At 40.4% G+C, this 23,474-nt stretch overlaps 1 protein-coding gene across 9 annotated transcripts in view; it reads right to left on the bottom strand.

Moving 5' to 3' along the window:
* ARID1B (AT-rich interaction domain 1B) overlaps window positions 1–23,474 on the bottom strand; it is a 450,840-nt gene that overhangs the window by 160,583 nt on the left and 266,783 nt on the right. For 6 of the 9 annotated variants that reach the window (XM_047858467.1, XM_047858473.1, XM_047858469.1 and 3 more), the window contains exon 5: window positions 19,493–19,534. The exons of the other annotated variants lie outside the window; for them this stretch is intronic. In XM_047858467.1, the coding sequence (XP_047714423.1) occupies window positions 19,493–19,534 (42 nt within the window). The remainder of the gene's footprint in view (window positions 1–19,492; window positions 19,535–23,474) is intronic. 9 annotated transcript variants of the gene reach the window in all.

Below are 23,474 nucleotides of genomic sequence, written 5' to 3'. Positions count from 1 at the left end.
AGACTTTGGAGAAAAGCCTGGTGTCGTTCAGGTAGGTGTTGAAGCGTACCTGAACTTCCTAACCCTATCAGAGGCAAGGGGAAGGTGCTGGGGTAGAGGAAGCCAGGGGGTCAGATGGAACAGTGGCTTTGCTACTTGAGCTCCTATATAAGTAGGTATTTGTCTTATCATACTATGTCGCTGCTTTTCTTAAATGCTATACAGTTTGTTCATCTTAGGGGCGCCTGGGTGGCTCAGTCGGTTGAGCGTCCGACTTCGGCTCAGGTCATGATCTCACAGTTTGTGAGTCTGAGCCCCGCATCGGGCTCTGTGCTGACATCTTAGAGCCTGGAGCCTGCTTCGAATTCTGTGTCTCCGTCTCTCTCTGCTCCTCCCCTGGTTCGTGCTCTGTCTCTCTCTCTACTTCAAAAATAAATGAAAACATTAAAAAAAATTTTTTTACAGTTCGTTCATCTTATAGTCACACATACTCCCCCAAAGTACGAATCCATAAAATACTACATTAAAACTTATAAAGGTCTGCAAAAGAAACAAAATTAATTAGTACTTTTCAAGGCAACATTAGTAATTCCTCTGTCATATTGGAAAATCATCCCATTCTTGGGGCGCCTGGGTGGCTCAGTCAGTTAAGCCTCTGACTCTTGATTCCAGCTCAGGCCATGATCTCGCAGTTCATGAGTTCGAACCCCACACTGGGCTCTGGGCCGACAGCTCGGAGTCTGGAGCCTGCTTCAGATTCTGTCTCCCTCTTCCTCTGCCCCTCCCCCATTCACATGCATGCACACACACACAGTCTCTCTCTCAAAACTGAATATTAAAAAAAAAAGGAAATAATCCCATTCTAGTTCTGTAGTAGACTGTTGGTAACATCAACTTGATCTAAAATTAATCCTTCTAAACGAGTCTAGATTTAAGTGCAGTATATAGTTATGACTTTTTTTAAAAAAATGTACTTATTTATTTGAGACAGAGAGAGCACAAGTCGGGGAGGGGCAGAGACGGAAGGAGAGAGAATCCCAAGCAGGCTCTGCACCGAGGTCATGACTTGAGACCAAATCAAGAGTCGGACGCTTACTGGACTGAGCCACCCAGGTGCCTCTATAGTTATCACTTTTTTAAACTAAAGTATTTGTCACATTTTCAAAATCCAGGTTAACTTTAAAGGCGAATCATTAGATCTGCTTCACATCTGACCGCTTAGACTTTTGGCCAATAGAATTCCTCCACCAAAAGAATTCAAATGAAGTATGTAAAAATCCTATTTAAAACCTACTACTTTTCCTCTGAAGTAATTCTGAAAGGACTCAGGTATTAGCAAAGACATTCAAAATATCTTTATGTCGGTACATAATTGTAAAAAGAGAAGATTGATTTTTTAAAAAGACAAAAGATAGTTTGGGTTTTTTATTCATTATATTTTATCTGGGCCTAATCCATAGAATTTGTATGGATTGCGTAGATAAATATCTAATTCTTTAAAAATTAAAACCAAACTGAATTTCATAAGCCAAAATTTCTCCTTATATACTCCAAAAATGATTAGTCAAATCTGAATGTCAAAATGGTGACTCTGTAAAATATTAAGAGAAAATGTTTTTTCTTAGCATCTCAAGTCTATAAAACTAACCAGTATCACCAGACTTCACGTTCTGTAATTGGCGTGCCTGTGAAGATTCCCGAGATCATGACCAAACATTTCTACTGGAAGTAGAAATTGAGATCATCAAAACCTTTCAACAGAAGCACTGGGAACAGAAATGCAGACTGTTCTCCACCTTCCCCAGAAGTACATCAACTGCACAGTCAGAGCCTACAGGTAGAGATTACTTCTCTTGCTCTGGAGCAAAGCCTCGGGAGCTAACAACACAAGAAATAAAACTGCTGCTATGATGGATAGCTCTGTTAAAGGTGCTTATCACTTATTTTCAATGTTGTCACTCAAATATGTCCTATTATATGCCACTTTCATTTTTCCAGAACTGCACTTTGTAAAAATTTGAGTTAAGGGAACTTTTGAGTACATGGAGAGAAAAGGTTTTCATCCCTGAAATCTGACAGCAAATGTGAATCACTAACTGTGGGAGGCAGAATTCTAAGATGATCCCCAAGATGCCCAGCTGCTGCTGCACATACCCTGCTCCGTTCCCTCCCTGGAGTGTAAGTAAAACCAAATACCGGCCAATACTTCCGGGATTATGCCTCACTATGGGGCCAAAGGGATTCTGCAGCTGTAAATACCGTCCCTAAGCAGCCGACTCGGAATTACTAAAAGGAGATTAACCTGGGTGGGTCTCACCTAATCAGGTGATCCCTTAAGACGGGTGGGAGAGATGTGAAGCAACTCTCCTGCCAGCACAGCGTTATGGAGAGGGCCCCATGACAGGGTGTGGCTCATGGCTGATATCCAGCAGGAAAGTTGGGACCTCAGAACTGCAGCCACAAGGAAGTGAATTCTGTCAACAACCAATGAGCCTGGAAGAGGGCCAGAACCTCAGACGAAACCAAAACCCCAACAAGTAACTCCATTCTCCATCTTGTGAGACCCTGAACAGAAGACCCAGTACCTAAGTGCTAACTCATGGAAACTGTGAGGTAATTAATGGGTGTGGTTCCAAGTTGCCAAATCTGTAGTAATTTGTTACCCAACAGTAGAAATTTAATATATTAGCCACTTTCCTTTCCTTTCAAATCTAACCAGAAGGCCCCTGTACGAATTTTTAAATTTTCCTTTTTTAAAAGTTACTTTTCTATCTTTATTGAGAGTGTTACAATTGAATTTAAGGAAGAAAAGTTTGCGAAAAGATACTACAGTGAGTAGTAAGGGCTTGAAATTTAACTATTTATATTTACATTTTCTTTTTAAAGCAAAAATTGCAAGCAGTTATTCCCAAGGGTACTCCGTGCAAGTTCTATGGGTTAATTTACGTGACAAACACACACAAAAAAAGCAGTGCCTTACTGGCAACAAGAAAATCAAAACCACAAAATGAGATAGGTAAACTAATCATTATTCTCTAGTAACTGATTAATGACCCGTATCTTTTCCAATGGCACAATATTGAGGCCCTGGCTTGATGCAAAAGGAAAAGTCATTACTTGGGATTTCTTAGGAAAACGAACTAGTTCTGAAAGAAGACAGCAAAGGGAAAGCAAGGGAGCATGCCTGCAGGTGCACACAGTGGAAACCGCGACCTTCGTCTGAAGCAACTGCCCGGTGGCCCCTGCCCCCCGGAAGCCCTCCGTCCTTCCGGACACCTGCTCAAGGCTGCGTGCAGGAGGCCACTCCCTAGAAAACCCTTCTACTTCTCCGCTCCTGCCAGCTGAGGTACTGTCTCCCGAGAGTTGGCTGTTCTTCCTCCTCGGCACGTTTATGCTACGCGTTCCCTCGGTTATAAACCTGAATAAAATATGGAAGCAAGCGACGAGCCAGTGTGAAAAGGGGAAAAACCCCGACTCTGCTGAAGACGAATGAGTGGCTCAAACAGCGCTGCAGAATTAGGTAGGGCTGAGACTGCTGTAAAGGACAGACACAGAGGCGGGACACATGCAGCACATTTCCGTGTTCTGTGCTGAAATACAATGTGTAACGTGTATGTCTTTTTTTAATGATTTCTGTTTGAATCAACTTGAGCGCTCACACTTGTACTAGGGACAGCCAGTAAGCAGGCTTCCACTGGGCTTCTCGGCCCTCGTCCAGGTCAGGTGCACAACCACCTTCCACAGGGCCCTGCTCACTGAATAAGAACCACCTCCCGGGGGCAGAAGGAAACAGCCCCAGATTCGGAACAGCTGTCTTCTCGTGAGCCTCACTTCCTACCCTGGACATGAGGGAGAAGGATCACACTGTTTCCCATGTCCCCTTTGGCAATAATTCTATAATCGTATTTAAAATTTTATTTTAAAATAATATAACCACATTATTTGAAAAATGTGATTAATTCATCACCATTAAAAAAAAAGAAAAAAAAAAAAAAACCTTCAACTGGCCGGTAGGGATATTATAAAGAGGCTAAGGAGATTTAAGAAGTTAGTTCTAGGGCTCCTGGGTGGCTCAGTCGGTTGAGTGTTGGACTTCAGCTCAGGTCATGATCTCAAGGTTCGGGAATTCGAGTTCCACAAAGGGCTCTGTGCTGACAGGTCAGAGCCTGGAACCTGCTTCGGGTTCTGTGTCTCCCTCTCTGCCCCTCCCAACTTGTGTTCTCTCACTCGCGTGCTCTCTCTCTCTCTCTCTCAAAAATAAATAAACATTAAAAAAAAGTTATCTGCTGCCTCTTATTATAACCCTCAGTTTTAAGGCATTTCCAAGGGGAAGAACTTCATCCAAGGTAAGGAATGGTGACGTCATAGTTCTCAGGCATCCAACTGTACAACAGGATGACTTCACACTATCGCACATCATATCTACAGCAAGACAGGTACGTCAAGGAAACAACAAAAAGCCACAAACATGATTTTCTTTCAGATCATATTAAACAAAGCCAACCTTTCAAACTAAGGACCTGAAAGAAAGAACCATTTTTACATTCAAGTGATGATCCTTATAGCCAAGATCTAGGCACAATGTCTCAGGACTGAATAAATGCCTACCAGGAAGGAAAAATAATAAGCTACTCATATTAAGAAAAAAAGATGCACTGGGGCGCCTGGGTGGCTCAGTCAGTTAAGCGTCCAAATCCCGCTCAGGTCATGATCTCGCAGTTCGTGAGTTCGAGCCCCGCGTCGGGCTCTGTGCTGACAGCTCAGAGCCTGGAGCCTGCTTCAGAGTCTGTGTCTCCCTCTCTCTGCCCCTTCTCCACTCACACTCTGTTTCTCTCTGTCTCTCGCAAATGAATAGATGTTTAAAAAAAATTAAAAAAGAGAAAATATGTACAAAATCAAAGAGGTTTGTAGACTACTCTTTTTATACTATTGATGAGAAAAAAATTCAAGACACCATGTCTCTGTAGTGCTGCCACCATCTTCCATTACGGGGTTAGCTTAATGGGATATTAACTGACACGTGACAGTTCAGATCGGTGTAACTGACGTTTGTAAAAACTCTTGTTAGGTACTGCTGTTTGCTTACAGGTTGCTGTATTTGCCCTACCTTTGTCCGTTTAATTTCAAGTTCTTTGAGACCAACTGCATCTTTTCCTTTATAACTCCTACTGTGCCTTCCAGGATGCTCTACAGAAGCACCCTTTTAGATCATATCTATCTGAGAGCATAAGGGAGCTACAACAGTCTACTCGGGCATTCCAAGAAGGACAGTGATTAAAAACAGCCACAAGGAAACTCCACTTTGTTTTGGGAGGAAAGTGCAAAAGAGGTGCCAATTATATTGGAGGGAAGTGCTCAGCTCCAACAAAACTTATTCGAGTAGCAGAGAGTAGCATCTGTCTACAGTTGACATCCATTCCAACAGGCATGCTTTGTTCTAGACAGATCCATTACCACTCAATAACCCGGTTGAAAACCGTTCCCTGATAAATTCTGCTACGCTGGAGGAGTCACACAGGCTCTGAGAAGCCGGACTGTCTGGAGATAATTCTACAATATATGAGGGTCACTTCCTTCATTTTACAAAAAAGACAACTTCTGCTATTCAACCTGTATTTCCATTGCTTTATCTACAAGACAAAACAGCACAGTTGGGGACGACGCTTTCCTACATCATTATCCGGTAAAGTATGATGTGCTTGAAAGCCGACAATGTGTGCAAGGCCTCAACCTTCAGTTTGTAACAGTCTGTTTCTGCAAACTGCTCTTCTGACTACATATTCAAAATAATTATCTATTAAATGCACAAAACTAAAATAAAGTGAAACACAAAGGCCAAATCAAATAAATAACCGAGCAGATTACGACGGAGTACTTTTAAGTACTTTTGTGAAAAGCAGACATAAGATTATATATGGGTGTGACAAAAGGAAACCATATGAAAGGGAAAATACCACTCTTTCCTTACATTTTCCCCTAGAAATACCAATACCTAAATGCGTAGCATATGAAGACTGTACCACTGACTGCCTTAGATCCTGCCCCTCGAGAATTAGTTGTACACTCTCTCACTATTTATATTATTACATTCTCCTAGTGTTATAAATATTCATTTTTTCCTTGACTTCCTCTGCCTGAATTTACTGAAAGATACACAGGCACAAGAAATCTAGATACCTCCAAGCGAACAGTCAGAAGATACAAAGCATGAAATTCAGAATTGTTGCGTATTACATCTTAGCATAATCTAAAACACAGTATGAAGTTGAGAGGTTACAAATCACAAATACTGCCATCTCAAATAAAAACAATTCCTTTGCAATTCTTCTTTTGCTTAATAGGAGAATCTATTGTATACTCTCCTTCCGATTATTATTTACTGAACTCTAAACCACATTTTTTTTTGTTAATATTTAAATTGATAACGCAAGCTGCCTGGATCTGGTTTCGCTGTGCTCATTTCTATCTGCCGCTTTAGTCTAAGGCACATTTTCCTTTATTTCACTTTTCCACAAGCCATAAAAAAACTCATTTCTAATTCATCCGTTCGTTCAGCTTAACCTCTCTTCTCAGCAATTAAAGCACTCTGCGCATCCCTCATCTATCACACAGCCAGCTAAATAATGCATTGCGTCCCCCGCTCATCTTTTATCATCCCAAATGACAGGTATTAGCATATCTCCCCAGTCAATTACAGTGCAGCAGAATAATCACAGCATAATTGGGCGAAAGCCACTCTAATCACCAACCCTGCAAACTCGCAGAATAAAAACTGAGTGGCAGTTCAGACAGGCCTTGCTCTTGTCCATGACTCTAGCCAACAAGCCTGGCAGATCTCCATTTCCTTCCCTTTCAAACTTCTCCTTTGGGGAGGTCAACTTCTCCATAGGTCCCACGTAAAAGGAAAGAATGTGTACATACATGTACACAAGTGGGGACCGTTTACATCTTGCACATGCATGTGCTTAATACTTGTGATTCTAGATGTTTGCACATACTGTTAAATAGCACATAATGGCAATTTCTGTCCATCAGTAAACAAAGTCATGTCAGGAATATGATGTCATTAGACGTTCCATTTGGGGCTCAAATGAAGATAAAACAGAATCTTAAATTTTTCATAGAGATTACTCATTTATTGTCAAAACTGAAGCCCTTCAAATGTCTCCATGGTGAAGGTATTTTCCATCTCTAAAAAAATCAGGATTCCCCAGCTTCTTTATAAATTAGTCATTTATCACAGGAAAGAATTTTTAATTGAACATCTATTGTTATCCTTATACTACGATAGCATATAATTTTCTAAAAATTATGATATTAACTATAATTTAACACATTAAGACGATTGAAAAAAAATAAGCTTACATATTTATAAGGGACCAGAAATTAAGTGAGACAAAAATAAGACTATAACGTGAGAAATTTAGAATTACAAATGTAAGAGACAATAAATACTTTTTTTTTAATTCCGAGAAATGTTGGGAAAATATTGAATATATTTTTAGGATACTTTTGTAAGTTTATTAATTTTCCTCTGATATTTAATGTGCAATATGCAATTTAGGCCTATATCCAATTCTCATTTTAAATAATATGTATTCATTCGCTTTCATTCTTCATCTCCTCCCCTCCTCAATGAGATACAAAAAAGTCATTCTGAAATGAAAATTTAATTTGGGAAGAGTGGAGGGAGGTTAAGAGGAATTTCTTATAAAAACGTATGTGGCTCCTTAGGAAGCAGCCAATTAAGGGCTTTAAAGTGCCATGCGTAGCTAGAAGAAAATGAAATTTTCTGCAGGATTTAATTTACTCTGTCTCAATCACAGGGTGCATGAGTCCTATGGCTCCCTCTACTCTTTTTTGCTTTCTCACATTCCTCACGTCTTTCCACAAGGCCACATAAGACCAAAGGAAACCACCCTTGAGGTGTGCTCTGGTCTGGAGAGAAGGTATTCCCCCCGCCCCCTGCTTGACACATCAGCCAGAGGCCAGCGTCACCAGTGGAGCAGACTCACTGCGCAAAGTGGCCACTGAATACTGGCAGCAAGGCTTGGTGCCGGGGCACGCACACACACACACAGGGCACACAACCACTGCGCGCTGCACGGGTGCTCTGGCTGTGCACGAATGGATACGTTACACATGGCGAAACTCCCTGCTCAGTGATTCAGGAGTAACCACGACACAAGAATTGAGCAAAGTAGGAGAAGGAGCCGCTCTTGCTACGAAACAAACAAGATATACTTATTACTTTGAGTATCGAGAATTTATGAGACTTCCAGCCTCGACTCCGTCAGACAATCCGGTCCTTCAACACATATACAGGCACTAAAACAATTATCCAGTATCCAAAAGCCAACTGTCAAAAGACCAGAGTAAAAGCAGAATTGAGACACAACAAATAGTCTCCCAGACTTTTTCTTGCTTTCCAGTCGTGTTATTTTAAAATTATAATATGAAATGTTTTATTTGCATTATTACTTCAAGAGCTCTGCATGTATTTTTGTTGGCGTATCTTTGCAAATGTACCCACAGGATACATTACTTCAGTTGTAAAATGGTAATTTTAGTGCTTATTGGGGAGTATCTGTTACACGTATTTATCAGTGATACATCTGGTATGCAAGTATTAATTCAACAGGTTTCCCCCCCCCAATCTGATTTTTGAAAATCATCTCCTAATATATTCTTTAATTCACATAAATGTTCTACTTGGCTTTGAGCATCTCCCAACATATTGGCTCTTTCAACACCAGTCACTTTGACATTCTCAACTGACTTGCAAAAATTGACATGCCTTGGGTAAAAGCCAGATTTAAGGCAGGAAGAGGGGAGGAGGAGGGTGTTCACCATCTGAAGAAACAAAACTGGCTTTAAAATTTGGCATCGGAGAGAACCTTAAAACACACGCAATCAAAAGCATCTCTCATTTCCCCTGGAATAATTTCTTTGTTTCTTCCCAACAACATCATAAGCAGCTTGATGATTATCAATATCGTCACAGTAACTCGATGCTAAGGAATTTTATAGGCAAGCCCAGAAACGCGCCTCTAATTATTTGTGCACGTCCCAAATGAACAGGTGTTTGAGGGTGGGGATGAGGAGAATAAATGCATTTTTATTATTACTTGAAAATTAAGTTCTCAAAAAATAGTGCCAAAATAATGTCCCCAGAGAAAAATGGAGTCAATCAAACTCCAGAATATATAAGTAAATAAGCTTTCTTTCAAGCCTAACCCCTTCCTGCCTTAAGCAGGTCACTTTCGAAATCCACAGTACCCAGGGCCATGTTTAATTTCTAACATCTTTAAAAAACCAAAAACACACAAACACCAAAGTAAGTCTTACAAAAGTAGGTACGAATTGTATTGCATTATGCTCCCCTTCGCTCATCTTCCTATATTCACCACCATCAGAGTGAACGTTTCTGCGCAAACGTACTTACTCGATCTGGCGACCCATGCCACGCAGTCAGGAGATCCACCTAACAAGTCTGCCCTCTGCCATCACCTGACAGAGTATTTGGTCTAGAAGAGATGGAAGTCCTACCACACTAAGAACACACTGGGTCATGATACAGTATTTTATTTTTTATCTAATGTCAAAGCATATTATGGAAACTTCACACTTATGTGGCTTAGTGGGTACTTTGATGCCGATTGAACTCTACAAACATCTTGTGATCACCTAATACTTCAGACAGTGTGCACATACACATTCCAATTGGGATAAACAGCTTTTAAAGAAAAATAGTGTTTTTATTGTTGAATATAGATCTAAAATGATATGGGAGAGCCTTAGTACACTGAATTGAACCATATGAAATAGCCAACATTAGACTCTTTTTGAGCTGTAAAAATGACATTCCTGTAACATTCAATCTCATATCCAGTTCCAGTACTGGAAGGACGAATCCCAGTATTGCTGTAATTCTGTATAAAGGGCACTTGCCTGCGAGGCAGAAACTTAGATTTCTGTTCTACTTTGCCACTAAACAGGCCCTAAAATACGTCACTTTACCTTCCTCGGCCTTGTTCCCTATGGACAAAAATTGAGATTAATATTTGGGGTTACTTTTCCTCTTTGCAGAAATGATGAACCAATAACTGACCCAGGAATCTAAGGTTCTAGAATTAGTCAAGGCGGCTCTGAAGATTAGAAGAGGAGATTAAAGGTGACAGGAAATAAAATTCCTATACTTTCTCTTAAAAACAAACAAACAAAACAAAACAAACAAAAAAAAACCTTTGCCTAGTTTTATTTCCTGGAAGGATTTGTTTGTAGACAAAAAATACTGATGTTTTTCCCAAGATGATGGGAACAGCTTAGGCTGTAAACAGTAGAGGGGAGAAACAGAAGAATAACAAATGAGGACAGAGTTGAAGGTCTGACTTCGTGAATACAAGGAGACCTCGTATTGTTTTCAGGGCTGAAAACAACCTGATCAAGTAATCAATTTTCCAACCTGTTACTAAGACTTCACATAGAACATAGGTCTGCTCACTTCCAGTTAAGGAATCTTAATTACAAAAAAAGCAGGACAGAAATGCTCTTTCGTACTTAATCCAAATTCAGAAATCAGGGAAGACCTCAACAACTCTCAAATAAGCCCTTACGGCCCTGAATTCCTGTAACCAGGAAGACCTGTGACTCTCTATTTGTTAATGGCATACGCTTTGGCCTTCAGTCTTTTCTCAATTTTATATTCATGCGTTCCTCTAGAGGCAGAGTTGAAAAAGAAGCTAAAACAGCCTTTACAAAGATAATTAAACATGACAAGCAAAACGACACCAAAATAGTAGAGGTGAATATAAATGGAACGTTTTCCCCCAAATCTTTCTTAAATAAGAATAAAGCAGATTTGTTTTTAAAATCAAACATGTAAGTGTATGAACCACCAGCAGATGGCAGAAGGAGAGGCTGGGAAATTCTCTAACAAAAGAAGGGAGCAAGCAACTCAACATGGATTCCCAAATCACGACTTGAGAACCGCTATGGGTTTTTTTTTCCTTCTCCAGTCTTTTCTCTCACGGAGACACAGGAAATTCTCTTGCTTCATCAACATATATTCTATCATTTTGATTCAGATTCAATGACTGACGCAGTAAAGAATAAACTTGGCCCTCTACTTCTCTAAATATTTCTGGTAGATTTTCAATAAATAAAAAAATTGAAGTTAAAAAAACAAATCCTTTATCTGCTGAAAAGTAATATGAGTTAAGAAGATTATAAACCTCAAAAAGTAAATCTCTGCTGGTTTCATCTCAATGACACTGTTCACCTTCAATAGATTTTTACCTGAGTTACAGTCACACCCACAGAAGCTAGTTAGCCAAGTAAATTCACTAGAAAACATATACCCTGGTATGGAGATGCAAACGACTAAGAAAAACCTGAGTCACTGTAGCTTTACAAGGAAAAACTAGATGTGTTTTTAAACAGAAGATTAATGCAGCTTTCAGGTGGTGACATTAATAAAAGGAAGGACATTTTAACAGATGACAATCTCTTATTATGTGAAGCTAAACATTCTATATCTAGAATACTATATTAATAGCCCCCAGACATAACCCCGAGCATATCAATGAATGGCCCATTGCAAGAGTCACCAAAAGAATGCCTTATTTCATAATCCTGTTTAAAAGATTTCTATGTGAAAAATCCAGCGGGACATACCAACACTATTATTATTATTATTATTATTATTATTATTATCATCATCATCATCATTATCATTATTTTAACTGAACAGAACATCCCCGTCTATGTTACTTTACTAAGACATCAAATTGCTTCTGTTTTCTACTTATGTGCTCTAATCCTTGGGGGTTTATCAATTAAAAACTGGTTATTCTTATTGTAAAATGTGTTCCGTTAAAATGTCTTGTTCATATGAATACATGGAAGTTTTGTTGGCTCCAGCCAATGAACTTTCTTCAAAGATGGAAATATTCTACATACGCACTGTGCCAATATGGTAGCCATTAACAAAACACACAGCTATTGCAATGTGGCCAGTGCAACTAAAGAAATGCATTTTTAATTTAATTTTAATTAATCTAAATTTAAATAACTACACATGGCTAGTAACTACCAAACCAGACAGCGTAGTTCCAGATGAGCAAATAAGTAATGAGACCTGATCAAGCTGCAGACCTGTGAGATGAACCAGTCAGAAAAGAAAGCAAACTCAGGTGAACATCCTCCCACTTTTCTCCAAGGTCATGTCTTTGGTTATTTACCCAAAGGAGCACATTCTGAGATAGGCTACCAGTGGTTTATTCTAATTCCTCCTTAGCCATTATAACAAATAGTTATGACAAATTGCATTATTTAACATTTTACTTTTATATGAAGAAGGAAAGGAGGTAAATATAGATGATTTTCATCATGGTGAGATGTCAAAATACAGGAATAAGTCCAAAAGTGACTGAAGTCACTCCCGATATGCTCCCCCAGCTATACAATCTTCCATAATTAAAAGTACCTTAGTTTTAAAAACACAAATAAGTTTCACATTTATTTCATTTGAAATTATTTTTGGAGATGACGAATCCCTTTGTTATTTGTAAGTTTTATAAGTCACACTGGAATTCTACTCCAGCTTTTGGAATACAACAAATACACTCAATTAAAGCAATGGTACTACAGGGTAGCAGACAATTGTATCCAAAAGGAGAATAAACTTGCTTCTTTTCTAGAATTTCTTCCCAGCATAAGATGGTTCCCAAAATTGTGTCAAGAATGTAAGGTCCACGGAAGCAGGGGTTTATTGTTACTATGGCAGTCCCCGCACATAACACGTATAAGCCACAGGTATTTGTTTGAATGGAATCAGTGAACCTAACCACAAAACTTGGATTAACACATATATTTAAGTTAATAGTGAGATACATTGGAACCCACTGGTTTTCAGTGTCAACCAGAACCACTCAACAGCCTCAACAAACACTGGCCATGAACGAAATCTGCTTTCAGTTGGGCTCTACAATATGAAATGACAAGCTAATACATTAACCCAGATAATGGGAGAATCAGAGAGAAAACCTCAGAACAGAAAAAAGGCAGTAGTAATATTAATTTAACATCACAGGTTTTCTGCTCTTAACAATCACAACTGTTAAACCATCAATAGAGCTCTAAATAATCAGCAACACCTATGTACCGTGAGCCAAGTGCAAGTCAATATGGATATAAGAAGATGAGCAAAATGAAGTCTCTTAAGCTTGCAATCTTGCTGGAAAAAAAATGCCACATAATGGATCTGGGCCAGGCCATACCACGCTGTTTCCCACATACAGATCAAAACCAAGTTGGCAAAAGAGAAATTCCAAATACAGTTGCCCCTGGAATAACACGGGGGTTAGAACTACACACTCAAAAATCTGTGTATAACTTCTGACTCCCCAAAAACTTAACTACTAAAGAGGCTACTGTTGACCGGAAGCCTTACCAAAAACACACTGTCGATTAACACGTATTTTGTAGGTGTATTATATATTGTATTCTTACAATGAAGTAAGCTAGAGAAAAGAATATCCTATTAAGAAAACCATAGCATTTCCATAAATACATTTACAGCACTGTATTTGTGGAAAAGAATCGCGTGTTAAGTGGACCCACACAATTCAAGCCCGTGTTGTTCAAGGGCAAACTACAAAGGCAGTGAGCGCTGTGTAAGCTCCAAGCCTGAGAGCTCAGAAGGCTGCAATACTGAGGGAAGACATCACAGAGGAGGAAGGGTGTGAACTGAGACTGGAAGGTAGGAGAAATTTGAAATGCAACATGAGGACAGGATTTCATTTGAAGGGAAGGCAAGGTGTAAGGTTAGGTTCAAAGGGAAGGAAGTTAAGAGCTCAATACAGTTATGAGGCTCTGTTATTGGGGGTTAGTAGACTAGTTTGAACTTTGATGTCTTTTTTCTCTAAGCTGTTTAACCAATCAACAGATGGATAAAAAGTAATATACCAGAGCAAACAAACAAATTTAGTATTTATTTTTAAATCTGATTTGTAGGTATTTTAAGCTTGTAGACTTTTCTCTAGAGTGGTAATACATTTTAGGTGCCTAAAACAAATACTAAAAAAATATTGCCAAACTAGGATTAAAAGGTGAGGAATACTAAGTATGAAGAGGAAATACTAAAAATTTTTATTTAAGTGTTAGGAAAAATTACGAGATTACTGAAGTCCTTCATTCTACTCTCTCTCACCTTCACCAGTACTGAGCTAGGACCCTGGGAACAAGAGGTCCTTTGGCCGTTGACTCCCCATCTCTAACATGGAGGAAGGCTAGACCAGAGGATCTGGAGGATCTCCAGCTGGGATAAAATATTGGGACTCTAGCACAATAGAGCTCCAGGAAAAGACAGAGGGAAAATGCAGAAAGGAGGAGACGAAATGAAGAACGGGTCCTGTAACAGGGTTTTGGAGAAAAGGCCTTCCTGAGTTGTCTACACCTCTCTTAGGGTTTGGTTTAAAAGGTGGGGGCGGAGGGAACAGGTCGGCGTGCTTCTCCCCAGAACAGTGGCAGCTTGAAGGGTACCCAGAGTGGAGGGCTCTGCCACTGGTGCGCTCCTCTGATGACCTACAGTCTACATTTTTCTTCTTCCCATTCTGTTACAGAACACATGTGCTCCCCCTGGACTTTCCTTACCATTCGTTTTAAAATTACCTCCCCCATACCTGTTTTTTTGGTCAGAGTTTCTATCGAAAACTAGGAAAAAAAGGGCACTAAAGGCAGGCTTTGTTTTTTTTCCAAAGAACATGCCAGCCAACGGGGTGTATCCACGGATTTTTGGATTTGTGGCACTCTGATGCCTCTTTAGAACTGTAAACCACATGAACTGATAATGTATACTATGCACTTCTGTCCACCCACCTTTCGGAAGTAAAAGTTAAACAAAGCTAAACATGATTTTGGTAACCAAATGCTATTATAGCCAAACAAGTAAGCTCTGAGAATTGACCCCAGGAAAAGTTGTACCGAACAAGGGAGGTATTTTTAAATCTCTGTCTTGGCTTTCTGCATATCCACTCACTCCACGGGATGTTTAGGCAGCAGCCCTGGAGCAGGATGGAGAGGTGGTCACTACACATTCCAAGGAGGAGAACCAAGGACAGAAGTCTGGCGGAGTGCGACGCGTGCGGCTGTGGAGGAGGAGAAAGAAGAGAAACCGCAGCCCCGCTCACAGGAGGAGGGTCAGCAGAGCGCCACTGGGGAAACCACAGGAAGAGGGCCAAAGAAGGAAGAAGAGGCCAACTGAGGCAGCTGCCACAAACAGGCAAATAAAGCGAGAGGACCGATGGGGACCTTAGCAAGAGGGGCAGTGTGGGGACAGAGGTGGGGACAGATGAGAGGAGAGGGGCAGCGAGGAGGCAGGTAGGGGAGCAGAGACCTCACTGGTTCTTAGGACATTCAAGGAAGAGGACGGGCCTTGGGGCTGATCTCCCAGCTTCCAATCCCACTTCTGGTATTCATTATCCGTGTCAATTTCTATTTCCTCCCCCAATACTGAGAATAACAACAGTCCCTAACCCACAGGGAGTGGATTAAATAACAATCTTGCTTCTTTAGGATTCTTGACTTAGCTGTCCACAACAAACGAGAAGGCGAGAGATATTCATGACTGTGAAATTTTAAAGTCATTTATTTAGATTTTGAGAAGATCTCTTAAGAAATTCATGGAAAAGTTATGATTATCTAGTCTCCCTTTTTAATCTTTTTAATGACCCAGGAATATTTTACTCACTCCCCTTTTTTACTTCTCTGCCATAAATTTCTCTGTAGAACTCATCAGCAGCAAATTTTTAGCCTTTTCTATGTTTAATAGTATAATTTTATATATATTTCCTTAGCTGATTTATCATCTCATTATTACTAACAGCTTTACTTAGTCCATTGACGACACAGAAGGCACGCTTATCTTGTAAAAAAGAACTAACCCGTGTTGGCTTGTGCCTGCAACTCCTGATTTATTATTCTACAGAATTATACATTTCTTAATATGTTCAAGTCTTGATCAGAACCAAAGTCAAGATCAGTGGTCTACGGTTTGTAGAACTTTCCTTTCCTAATACATTTTCTCATTTTTTTATTCTGAGGCACCTCTTCTATTCACTGCAATTGTTTTTATAAGTGCACAGGATTTTAAATTAATTAAACATAGCAACAAACTCCAGAAAATCAAAGTTGCCTTAATTCAGAGGAAAAAATTAGAACCACTGGAAAACAGCTGAAGTGTATACTGAGATATAGTTATTAGCATTTCAAATTCTAAGTTACTTTTGACTGAGATAAGCCTAATAGAATGACGAATCAGGATTTGAGAAATTAAGATTTGAGAAGTGTAAGGAACAGCACAGCTCTCTCTCCTTAGATTAGCTTGGAAAAAATTAATCTCAAAACAGCACCAACAGTCATGATAGTTTGAAATGAATGCAAAGTTGGTTTTCCTGGGCGGCAGGAACAATCACACCCAAAAATAGGCTGCTTGTACTGCTGGGTCCCAGCGTGTTTAAGTTATTTTCCCGTGAGACTGACAAATGCAGGCTTCAATCGTTAAGTAAATATGAAGCTTGCAGGTTTCAGCTGGACTTAGAAGAAGGAGAAGCATCCAAGGAGTGATCAAAAAGATAGTGGCGAGACAAAAACAAAAAACAGGGTGCCTGGGTGGCTCGGTTAAGCGCCCAACTCCAGCTCAGGTCCTGATCTCGCAATTCGTGGGTTCAAGCCCCGCACGAGGCTCTCTCTGTCGTCAGGGTGTCAGGGTGGAGCCTGCTTCGTATCCTCTGTCCCTCTCTCTCTCTCTACCCCTGCTACGCTGGTTCTCTCTCTCTCTCTCAAAAATAAATAAACTTAAAAAAAAAAAAAAGAGGTAAAGAAAGAGCAAAGGTTCTTATTAAAGAGCAGCACCAAAAGGATCAGAGACCTCCATGGGGGTAGACACACATTCTGGCATCCTACTCATTTGCCAAGATGATGCCAACAATGTACTAGCAGGGAGTCAGATATCGGAGTTATTTTTCCCAGTGCATAAAAACAGGAAAAAAAGGCCAATTGTGAATAAGTGTTCAGAAACTTGACCAATACTGAACACCGAGACATTTTAAGAAACAAGATAAAAATGTATTTGCTGACTGGCAGATAATGAAGTGGTTAAAAAAAAAAATCAAATTTCTCATATTTTAGTTAGACGGATAAACACTTTTTGGTACAGACATGCAAAAGTGAAAAGCTTCGAATTCTTTGAAAAATCACTGAATTACCGGGGAACAATTTCCAACTATGGTTTCTACAAATTGAATTAAGACTACAAAAGCAAGCTGCTAGTTTCGCCAGAAAACAAACGCAAAGCCTTACACAGCGGGGCAGACCGGGTGAGCTGCTGGTGTAAAACCGTCCCACAGTACCGCCGCCTACACAGTGAGGATGAAGGGTTATGGAGATGAGTTCACAAGAACTGACCCTACAGGTTTATTAAACATGCAATGAATATTCTGCCGTGCACGCTGGGCATTAAAGAAAAAATGAAAAATTCAAACGATGACGATATGTTACATACTGCAAATAGCACTGAATTGGCTCTCTTGATAATTAAATTTTTCTTTAGTAATTTTTGGCAGATACAGAGCTAGAAAAAACACGTTGAGGTAAACTTGAGTCAGTTTACCGAATATTTAAATATTTATAAAGTCTTAACTTATCTTTTCACTTTTAATTTGTATTCATTTATGACATAAACCTCGCTCAGCTTATAACCTCAGAACGGCCGTGATTTTGGCAGTGTTACAACGTCATCCGCCAACAACTGCAGCCCAACTATTAAACTGTACTAATAAAATGCCAAGCATCCAGAATGTTAAGTAGAGAAAAATTTGGAAAAAATACAAGTAACTAATTTTTAGTTTTAAGCCAAAGATGTAGCACATACAGGAGTCAGGTAAGAGTAGTTACCCATTCTCTTTGCTCTAAATTTTCCACCAACTATTCTCCTAAACTTCCAACTTCCAAAGTAATTGATGGTGTACTTCTGTATCTCTATGTGAAAATGAAGTCAGACTCCCCTAATAATGCCTCTTGCCGATTTATTTATATGGTTTAAGAATTACTAACAAATTAAAAAAAAAAAAAAAAAAAAAAAGGAGGGGCTCCTGGGCGGCTCAGTCGGTTAAGCGTCCGCCTCTGGCTCAGGTTGTGATCTCGCAGTCTGTGAGTTCGAGCCCCGCGTCGGGCTCTGTGCTGACAGCTCAGAGCCTGGAGCCTGTTTCGGATTCTGTGTCTCCCTCTCTCTCTGACCCTCCCCCGCTCATGCTCTGTCTCTGTCTCAAAAAAATAAATGAACGTTAAAAAACAAATTAAAAAAAAAAAAAAAGGAATTCCTAGCAAATACACGTCCAAAATGCAAGTCAACCTGAGAAAACACTACAGGCCTGGAAGACTATAATTCTTCCGCCCCTCCTGTGTCTGCCCTCTCACTGTTACACACCACCTCTTTCTTTACCTTATTCTCAGCTCCTCTGCCTTCCTCACCCTGCATATCCCAAGGATCACCAGTCCCCGAGACTGAAGGATTAGCTTTACTCTTTCCCTAGGCTAGCTCAGTCCACACAGTCTTTCACCTGGTCCACTCAACTGCCCTTCACTGGTCTCTGGCAAGTCCATCCTCCACAAAGTGGCCAAATTCATCTAAATTGCAAATCTAACCACTCCTTGGCTTGAAATCTTTTAATAGCTTTGCATTTTCTATAGGATAAAATTCAAATCTTTAACCTCTTCAACCTCCGATCTTGCCACCCAGGCAGAATTTAACTACTTTCAGTTCCCTCTGGTTTTTTTCATGGTTGTCCTGACCTGAAAATAGTTCTCGTTTCTCTTGTCCTCCTCCTTTGCCTATAAATATAATCCACTCTCAAGGGCTCAGACTCCTAGAATGCCTTCCCACTCGGCCTCGCCCACTCCCGCAACAAACCCCACCCCCCAACACTTCTAGCAGGGAGACAAGGACACCGCAGGACAACTGATCTGTTTATAGGCCTAAGCCTACCAACTGACTGTGAGCCACTTAAGGGCAGGAACGGGGATTTAATTTCGACTGGAACACAGGGGTTCAGTAACTATTTGAAGCAGGGAAAATGAATAAATGGATTAATGAAAGTAGAGTGGTAAACCAAAACAGTACTCAGAGAACCTTCGGTCGTGGTGGTTGCACTCCCAACCTGGGGGCCATTCAGTAAATCCTGTTCCATGGCGAATTCAAACTTCAAAGTCAACTGCTACTAATGGAAACACGTGGTTTCCTGTACTATTTCTTATACTGTAGACCACAAAGAAAGAAGGTAAAGAAAATACTACCACAGTCTAATCGTAATCACAAGTGAGGGCAACTCTTAAACTGTGGGAGAGTTTAGAAACTCCGCATTTGATAATAAAAGCAAGTCCTATCCGTTCAGCCTTCCTATGCGCGTAGGGGAGCTGACGGGACCTATACAGTGAGCTACGTCAGACTACACACCTTGAGTCCAAAGGCGGTATCCTCCGAGGTCAAGACTTCAACCTGAAATCATAAGGAAAACATAATTTAGGCACTCTGAAAAACGTTCTTTGAGTCTAGCCAGACACCAGAGCACGGGCGTGGCCTGGAACCAAGAGTTTGGAGAAAACTGGGGTTCAATGTACGCCCGGAGTCAAGAAAGACGGGTCTGGGATTCTCTTCAAGAGTTGGATGGGTCGAAATCCAGGTCACTGCCCTGGGCTCCAGTTTTGTAACAGGGTGAGCTCCTATTAATCTGTTTGCCATCGTGTTGACGTGGTGGTAGGAGTTTCTCAAAATGATCTGGGGAAGTTAGGAGAATCACCTTTCCCAGTTCGATCACAAGATGTTGCATATACTTTTTGATCTCTTATGGACAGTGAGGGGAAAGTTATGCTTCGTAGTGCAATCTCACCATGCTTGTGAGGCTGCTAGTGATTTCTTGCTCTGCTCACAGCGGAGTGGGCAGTCCTGAGTCTGTGGAATGCTGCAGAGCAAGGCTGCCGAGAGCAATACTCGGGAAAAGGCAGGCCGGGTCTAAGCAACAAGTTGGGAAATGATGGCAAAACTTCAAAATTGCCTGTCAGTCTTGTGCATGAGAAGACAGAGCTCATTAACATGAATTTAAAAAGCCGCATGGAACAAGACGTGTATTGATAATTACTGTTTTTTAAACATAATTATTCAGTCTGGTGTGTAAAGCTTTTAACTTCGACTACTACAAAGTACCAAAATATGATGGAAAAGAGCAAGGAAGGAAGGCGATACGAATGTTTTTACGTGTCTTCGGGAGACAGTGGGGGGGGGGGGGGCAGGGAGCGGTGGCACCAGACTGGCAGGTTGGCTGTGAGTTCTAAACCCTTTAAAATCAGGCCTTTGTGGTAGGTGTTGAAGTGGAAGGCACACAGGGCTATCCAATGGCTCTTGTATCAAACAAAATTGGATTCGTCCCTCGAGGGCAAGGAAAGAGAGGAAGACCACTTCAAGAAGATTGTCATCCAGTAGGGGGGTCGAAAAAGAAATGAGGAACAAATTGTATTCTCCAACTGCTTCGCTGAAAGTGACGCTCTCCCACCACCTGGCACCTGACAGAGATTGGGGGGAGGGGGGCACAAAGCAAGAGAAACACACGGTGACGAAGTGAGAAGGTGACCAGACTCATTTCGACGAAAACCATATGTTGCCGATACCAAATGTGAAATGTTGGATCAACTATAGTACAAAATCATTATAAGACTCACTGACAGCATGTCTGTTTACGCTCTGATTTCCAAAGCTGATTGTTAGATTTAGAAGCAAGATCTTATTATAGACTTTGTTTAAGGGCATGGGGGGCAGGGGGGAGCAACGGCTATTGGCAATTTACTGGCAATTTACGTATGTTTGAATTTCCTAAGTCCTGTCTTTCACAACAGGAGATGACTAACCTCAAATATTTTTACATTAAAACTTCTAATCAACAGTGAAGACTTTTGTTAAAGGCAAAGGACAAATAATGCATTTGCTGAATCTTAACTACTGTAAAGGCTATTATATGACATTTGCTCTTAAATTATATACATAGATCATAGCTGCATACATTAACGTTAGGTATAGTCACCCTCGATGTGATATTTTAATATACATACAATTACTTTCAAAACGTATTAGAAGTTTAAATCTACAAAAAAAAAAAAAAATCCCCAAGTGAGTTCTGCATTTGCTTAACATATTATAAAAAGCCAAAGTAGCAAGAAAATTCAATAGCAAATAGAAATCTATTTAAAGCTATGGCTTCAATGTATTTGACAACTTGAGATATCAGCAAAGCAAAGCTCTCAAGTGGAATTTAGGAACAGCCCGCTCTGTTGGTAGCGCTCTGTTGGGAGACAGAGACACAGACAGAACTTGGGAGTATGGAGCCAGGAGGTGGATCTCAAAAGGTCAGCCCCCTCCTCCACCCCAGATTCTATCTCCAGGAGGGCTGAAGAGGTTCGCAATTCCTAAGTATTGACCAATTTAATTAAACCGACTCAAAAAGTGTATTTTGTTTTATTCAAAAGCACTGTGGTTTAAATACGTATGCACTCCAGCTCTCCTGAGCCGTACTTTAGATTTTCCTTTATATTTTGTTTCTGTTTCTGAGAGGCTTTATATTTCAATACCAACACAAAAACAGCTGATTTAAAAGCCATGAAATTAACTTCCATTTAATAAAAGAGAAAGATCAATGTCATACAAAGGTTTTCCTGTTGGATCTAAGAGCATTTTTACCTAAGTTGGAAGGAATCCCCCTCTAGTGGGAGTAAGGGAGTATTTCAACCTTTACAAACAATTTTCAGGTAGTAGTCATTAAACTTCACTTTCAGCAGAGACCTGCTGACTTTTATCCTTTTGTCAGTTTAAATCTTTTCAAAACAGAAAATAAGTATTTTATATTTCACAAGCCTCAAACACCTATAATTCCTATACATATACTAGAAGTAGATCTGTGTTTATCTGATGGGATTTTAATTACTAACCAGCCTTTATCACCAAATTTAATGTGGCTATAAAGTAGTCGCAATTTGAGGTTAAAACAGGAATGTACAACTAGAAAAAATTAGTACATCTCAGTGGAAAGACTTAATCATGTACTGGGAAGAGAGAGTGCTGACAGTTTACATCCACCTGACTCTTTAACAAAGACTTTCTGGATATTTGCTGCATGCAAGGCATGGTGCTTCGTGCTACTGTAAAAGAGAAAAAGGGACGAATTTTACTCTGGTCTTAATGCCTGAACGAAACGTATTGAAACATTCATTTAAAAACTAAATTCATATACAGAAAGGACCAAATGGAATTATCCGTGGTGTCACTTCTCTTTTTAAACTTCAGTCTGGGCCGGGCGAGGGGAATTTAAACTGGCAGTATTATAAAAACCGCCCAGAAGAAAGGTCACAGGTTTTGCCCACTGTAAAATTAGGACATATTCCCCCAATGTTCTCCTTCTCTGCACAGACGCTGTAACAAGTGCAAAGACAGAGGACCCTGCTGAGAAGCACAGCTGGCATCCCAGGGCACAGAACTTGTCAGGGGGTCCGGAGCTCCCAGGTGTGACAGGCTGGGAGCGAGCTAGCAGAGCAGAGGCTTCCTAAGTCCCAGACAAGGCCCTTTCCAGTAAATCATGCTATTTGCAATGATGCTACAATCAACTCTTTTTAACACCAGTGGCTAAAACGGTTCCGTCCGTAGGAAACTTTGAAAATCACCAGGAAACCGGCAGCAGGGCGATGCCTCTGCAGCACTCTGCACAAAAAAACCTTCCAGTGGCTTCTCTCTCCCCTGAGTAGCCTACTGAACCCTACCCTCCACCAAAATTAAATTTTTTTTTAACGTTTATTTATTTTTGAGACAGAGAGAGACACAGCATGAGCGGGGGAGGGTCAGAGAGACAGGGAGACACAGAATCTGAAACAGGCTCCAGGCTCTGAGCCATCAGTACAGAGCCTGACGCGGGGCTCGAACTCACAGACCTCGAGATCATGACCTGAGCCAAAGCCGGACTCTCAACCGACTGAGCCACCCAGGCGCCCCCTACCTCCACCAAAATTAAAACAAACCACTTGAGTTTCCAGTCATTCAATCAAGAAAATCAGGAAAACGTGAATTTATGAATTCGGAAGTGAAACAGGTTGCAACTTCTTTCTTGAACCACTTCTGAAGTCCCTTCTACTTTCACCTCTAAAGCAGAGAATAAAAAAATCCAGCAGTGTTTCCATTAAAATAAAACTATGCAAAACGTATGTCCCGTTTTAATAAAAACTTTTTTCCCTAAAGTCAGGATCACGCTGTCACAAAAAGAAGAGACAGTGATGCTTTGTTAATTGTATATAAAGAATCTTATTCATAATCACAAGGATGTAAATCCAAACTCCTAACGTTATTCCATTTTTCTCACTAAAGATTACCAAGATTAAAAAGGTTGGTTAATTACAATACTGAC

Source organism: Prionailurus viverrinus, chromosome B2, assembly GCF_022837055.1.
Source record: "Prionailurus viverrinus isolate Anna chromosome B2, UM_Priviv_1.0, whole genome shotgun sequence".
NCBI classification, from domain to species: domain Eukaryota; kingdom Metazoa; phylum Chordata; class Mammalia; order Carnivora; family Felidae; genus Prionailurus; species Prionailurus viverrinus.
Note: the sequence above shows the minus strand (reverse complement) of the source record. Positions and strands in the feature narration are given on the sequence as shown.